Source organism: Cebus imitator, unplaced genomic scaffold (assembly GCF_001604975.1).
Source record: "Cebus imitator isolate Cc_AM_T3 unplaced genomic scaffold, Cebus_imitator-1.0 Scaffold169, whole genome shotgun sequence".
Classification (NCBI taxonomy): Eukaryota; Metazoa; Chordata; class Mammalia; order Primates; family Cebidae; genus Cebus; species Cebus imitator.
This window is the reverse complement of record NW_016107484.1, coordinates 3,961,319-3,966,137: the sequence shown is the minus strand read 5'-3', so window position 1 is coordinate 3,966,137 and position 4,819 is coordinate 3,961,319. Positions and strand designations below refer to the sequence as shown.

The following is a 4,819-nucleotide window of genomic DNA, read 5'->3' as shown; positions in this document are numbered from 1 at the left end:
AAAAAAAAAAAAAATTTTTAAAGGAATTAATAAGTCTATCACTCTCCTACTGGACAAATCCCTTTCATATAGAAATATTCTACCATATACTAAATGCTTACTCAGTGCCTGGCATTGTACAGCCCAGCTGATCTCCTCTAATTCCCCAATTTACCTCCTCTGCACAAATGAGACACAGAGAAGTAAAGCAACTGGGCCGTGCACCGTGGTGCACGCCTGTAATTCCAGCACTTTGGGAGGCCAAGGTGGGCGGATCACTTGAGGTCAGGAGATCGAGACCAGCCTGGCCAACATGGTGAAACTGTCTCTACTAAAAATATAAAAATTAGCTGGGCGGGGTGACATGTGCCTGTAATCCCAGCTACTCAGGAGGCTGAGGCAGGAGAATGGCTTGAACCTGGGAGGCGGATGTTGCAGTGAGCTGAGATCGCACCACTGCACTCCAGCCTGGGCAACAGAGTGAGACTCCATCTCAAAGAAACAAACAAAGTAAGTAAGTCAGGTCAGCCTCTGGATGCTGCACTGACTTGAGGAACAGGGAAGGGGTCATGAGGCAGGAAAACAGGTGAGAGATACTCATGTGAGCTCCATGCCCCACTCTGCCTGGGTCCACATCCTGCCTCTGCCACTCGTCTGACCTGAAACCGGCCACTTCACTGCTGTGTGTGCCTGTTTCCTCCCCTGTCAAATGGGAACAGTACCTATGGCACAGGGTCATTCTAAGGATCATGTAAGGCTACTCTATCTACAAAAGCACTTAGTAATTATTAGCATCTCTATTAAAGGAACAAACCCTGGTTTACCCCAGGAAGAGCTCTGACCACCAGATTCTCAGATGCTCTGCAGAGTACAGATTGTCTTATTTAAGTAAAAGTCTTAAATATCCACTCACATGTCATGTTTACTGGCCTTAGATTGTCATATGGAACCACCATCAGTAGAGACATAGGAGTCCTGTGGTCACCCTGGGTGAAAAAGACAGGCTTCTTTTTGCTCTAAAACAAATTGATTTCTACCTTCAAATGGATCCGGAACAGCATCAAGAGGAAGTAAGTGTAGGCTGCCTTCGCTCACACTCCTGACCTCCCCACCAGGCTACGGGGCAACCTTTAGCATTCAGGAGCTCAGCCCTGCCTCCTCCCTCCTTGGTCACCTACACAGCGGTCTCTCCCCCACACGTTTGAAGACACAGACGCACCTCTGCAAGAGGTGGCCCCTGCCCATAGGAGAGGGAGGTCAAAAGTTACTGTTTTCCTAACCAATTAACCTTTCATTTTATCCAATAAGAACATCCAGTCAAATCTGATTTGGGCCTTAATGTTCCTTTCTACTCCCCCCTCCCTCTCAATGAGCAGAAAACTAATTTTTAGCCATGATTCTGGGCCAAGAAGGTACCAGTTATTCATAAATACAACCTCACAACCAAGGAGGTATGATTACTATCCCCATTTAACAAAAAAGGAAACTGAGGCTCAAAGAAGTGAAGTCACTTGCCCAAAGCCATCCAACTTGTAGAGCTCCAACTTGAACCCAAACTTCTCTGACTCCAAAACTCCAGGGAGGCTGTCGGCAAGCAAGACTCCCCCTCCTCCCCAGGGAACAGCAAAGGAACCGCAATACCACACACAACTGTCCCCAGTAACTTCCTCCTTGTCAGGAGCTGGTAGGCGGACTTCGGCCTGGAATAGCACCCCTATCCCACCCAGCTCCAGAGGGCAGGAATGGGGGAAAACTCCCTGCGCTCCTCCTGGGACTCAATACCCTTCCCAGGAGGCTGCAGGGTCCTGGACCATCCCAAATTAAACAAAAGGCTCCACGCGAAAAGCCCCGCATACAGTAGGTGCTCGGTTTCCCAAAGCAACTGAGCCAATCGCCTTGCTCCCTTCTTTTCCTGTAAAGTAAAAACAACTCCATATATCTTCAAAACAGGAGGAGGAGTGGGGCACAAGGTCCCAGGGGATGTGGGTCGGGGTGCGAGGCCAGGACAAACCCGGGGCAGCTGGAGAGGGCGCAGTCGCGTGGGGACCCGGGGCGCGAGGGCGCCACCTGGCTCACAGTGGGAGCCATTCAAACGCGGTCAATGAATGAATGAGACGCGCGGCGGGCGTCAGCACAGCCGGGAGAGGCTCGGGCCGCGCCGCCCACGGGGGCAGGGTCCAAGGAGAAGCGGGGCGCAGAGGAGAGGGAGCCCCGAGGCCCGGCCGCCCAGACCCGCACTGGCCAGGCCCGGCGGGGGCCGCGAACGGCAGGCCACGAGGCGCAGGCCGGACCCCCTCTTCCCGCGCGCCAGCCGGCCGGGCAACCCCGGAGGCCGCGCTCCTCGCAGACCGGCCCCTGATGCCAGGTGCGCGGCGGCCGGGGCAAGGTGACCGTGGGCGCGGGCCCGGCGCCCACCTTCTGAGCGGCGCGCACGTTGTCCTCGCCGAACAAGCTGCTGACGCTCTGCGAGAAGGTGTTGACCGTGCGGCGGTAGCTGTTCTTCTCGGCGCCGCCGCGGCCCCGCGCCCCCTGCACGCCAGCGGCCAGCAGCCCGAGCAGCAGCAGCAGCAGCAGCAGCAGCAGGAGCCCGGCCCGGGCCAGGGGCCCGCCTGAGGCGCGCGCGCCCATGCTCGGCCGGCGGGGTGCGGGGTCGCGGTGCAGGGTGAGGACCGGGCGCTGGGCCGCCGCGGGCTCCGGCGAGGACAGGGTTGGCGCGCTCGGGGGCCGCGCGCCGCGCGCCGCGCTTTTACCCACCGCCGCCGCCGCCGCCGCTGCGCCACCCGCCCCGCCCCGCGCACAAAGGCGCGACGGCCCAGCCCACGCCGCGCCCCGCCCCCGGCGCGGGACCAACGCAACCGGGCCCCCGGGCCCCGCGCCCGCCTTCCGGAAGCCAGTCCGAGCCTGTACGGCTTCTCATCATTTAAAAAAAAAATTCTCTTTTTTAACTTATCCGTGGAAAAGCAACCCGTGCCTGTAAAACTTGCAACAGCTTCAACCGGGTGACTGCTGCTGATTGGAAAACAGGAGTTAGACGTATATGTAATCTCCCTGAAATTATTATGATAGTACCCCCAAAATTGGCCATCGTGGGCATCAGCTCATTCGTTCTGAAAATTTTAAACAACAAGAAAGCATCAAACATCCTCCTGCCCTTCCTGAACTGTATTTCAGAGACCCAAAATGGATGGGGAGGAAAACTTTCTTTTAGCAAAGTCCAGCTAATATATGAGGATGAATGAGACAATTCCAAAGTTATTTGGCACCCGTCAATGGAATCATGGATTCACGCGGCGATCATCGGAAAGGGGTAAAACCAAGAGGCGAGGGTTTGGTGGGGAACTTGAAAATGGAGAAGCCAAAAAAAAAAAAAAAAAAAAAAAAAAAAAAAAAAAAAAAAAAAACAAATAAAAAGCCAAAAAAAAAAAAAAAAAAGAAAATGGAGGGGCCAAGCCGCGAAGTCCCGGTCCCGCCAATCGATCTTAGGGCCAGGAAGTACCAGCGCCACCTGCGATGGAGTCTTGCCAAGACACGTTAAGCAGGAACCTGATGCGGCCCCTAGATCAAACTTACAGTTTACAGGAAATATGGGAGATAAGGGAAACGCAGAAGCAGCAGAAGCAACCAGCCAACTCCAGCACGTGGGGCATTCTACGAGACAGGGACCCAGTTTGTTCAATAAATAAGCGCTATAAAAGGCGAGCGGACAGGAGGATAACTGGTCTTAAAGACTTAAGAGCCATAATAGCCTATGCAATGCAAGGACCCTGCTTGCATCCTAAATCAAACAAATCAAGTCTAACCAACGTTTTTTTAGACAACCAAGAAAATAAAACTCAATTTTTGCCAATCCAAAGAATAAAAAATGCTCTCTTCTTTCTTTCTTTCTTTCTTTCTTTCTTTCTTTCTTTCTTTCTTTCTTTCTTTTTTTTTTTGAATTTACATTTACTGGATTCCTGGTAAGGTTTTCATGGATGTATTGGCCATTTGAGTTACTTCTCTGTAAATTACTAGTCATATCCTTTGCACACTTTTTTCCTGTGTTGTTCATATTTTAAAAAACTTTTTTGTAGGCTTGGTGCGGTGGCTCATGGCTGTAATCCCACCGCTTTGGGAGGCCGAGGGGCAGATCACCTGAGGTCGGGAGTTCGAGACCAGCCTGACTGACATGGAGAAACCCCATCTCTACTAAAAATACAAAATGAGCCAGGCATACGGGGATGCATGCCTGTAATCCCAGCTACTGGGGAGGCTGAGGCAGGAGAATCATTTGATTCTGGGAGGCAGAGGTTGCGGCGAGCCGAGATTGTTCCACTACACTCCAGCCTGGGCGACAAAGGCAGACCTTGTCTCAAAAAAAGAAAAATAATGATGCATTGTTTCCGAGTGCGTTACAATGTGATGCAGTAATAGGAATTTAAAGTTGTCTAATAGAGGCCTCCTTTTAGATCTTTCATCTGTCCCTGTGATGGAAATAGTTGGTGCCTTTTTAAAACTAGACGATTAATACGTTTCTTGTAGGAATATCAGAAAATGCAGATGCGCAAACCAGAGTTGGGGGAAAGAAGTCTGGAGTATTGGGGGCAGGGGCATATTTTAAAGGGTGGCAAAACACTCCCACTCCCGAGCAGCCAAATTAGTATCAGCGAGAAGAGCCCGGGTCTAAAACTCGGGCCAGCGCTGGGATCTCAGGCCCGCGCTGGGATCTCAGGCCCCGCCCATCTCTCTAAATAGCCGCGCCCCCGGCCCGGCCTAGCCCCGCCTCTCCTTCACGTTTTCTCTTCTAACCCCGCCCCTCAGTGGCCGAGTCAGTTACCGTTCTCGCGATAGCGAAACCCGGAAG

The 4,819-nt window shown here is 52.6% G+C and overlaps 1 protein-coding gene across 1 annotated transcript in view; it reads right to left on the bottom strand.

The window, feature by feature from the left end:
- The window catches only part of LOC108315214 (BRI3 binding protein), a 32,078-nt gene extending 29,327 nt beyond the window's left edge, over window positions 1-2,751 (bottom strand). The window contains exon 1 of the mRNA XM_017544453.2: window positions 2,395-2,751. Coding sequence (XP_017399942.1) covers window positions 2,395-2,607 — 213 coding nt within the window. The 5' untranslated portion in view covers window positions 2,608-2,751. The remainder of the gene's footprint in view (window positions 1-2,394) is intronic.
- Between the last annotated feature and the right edge of the window lie 2,068 nt (window positions 2,752-4,819).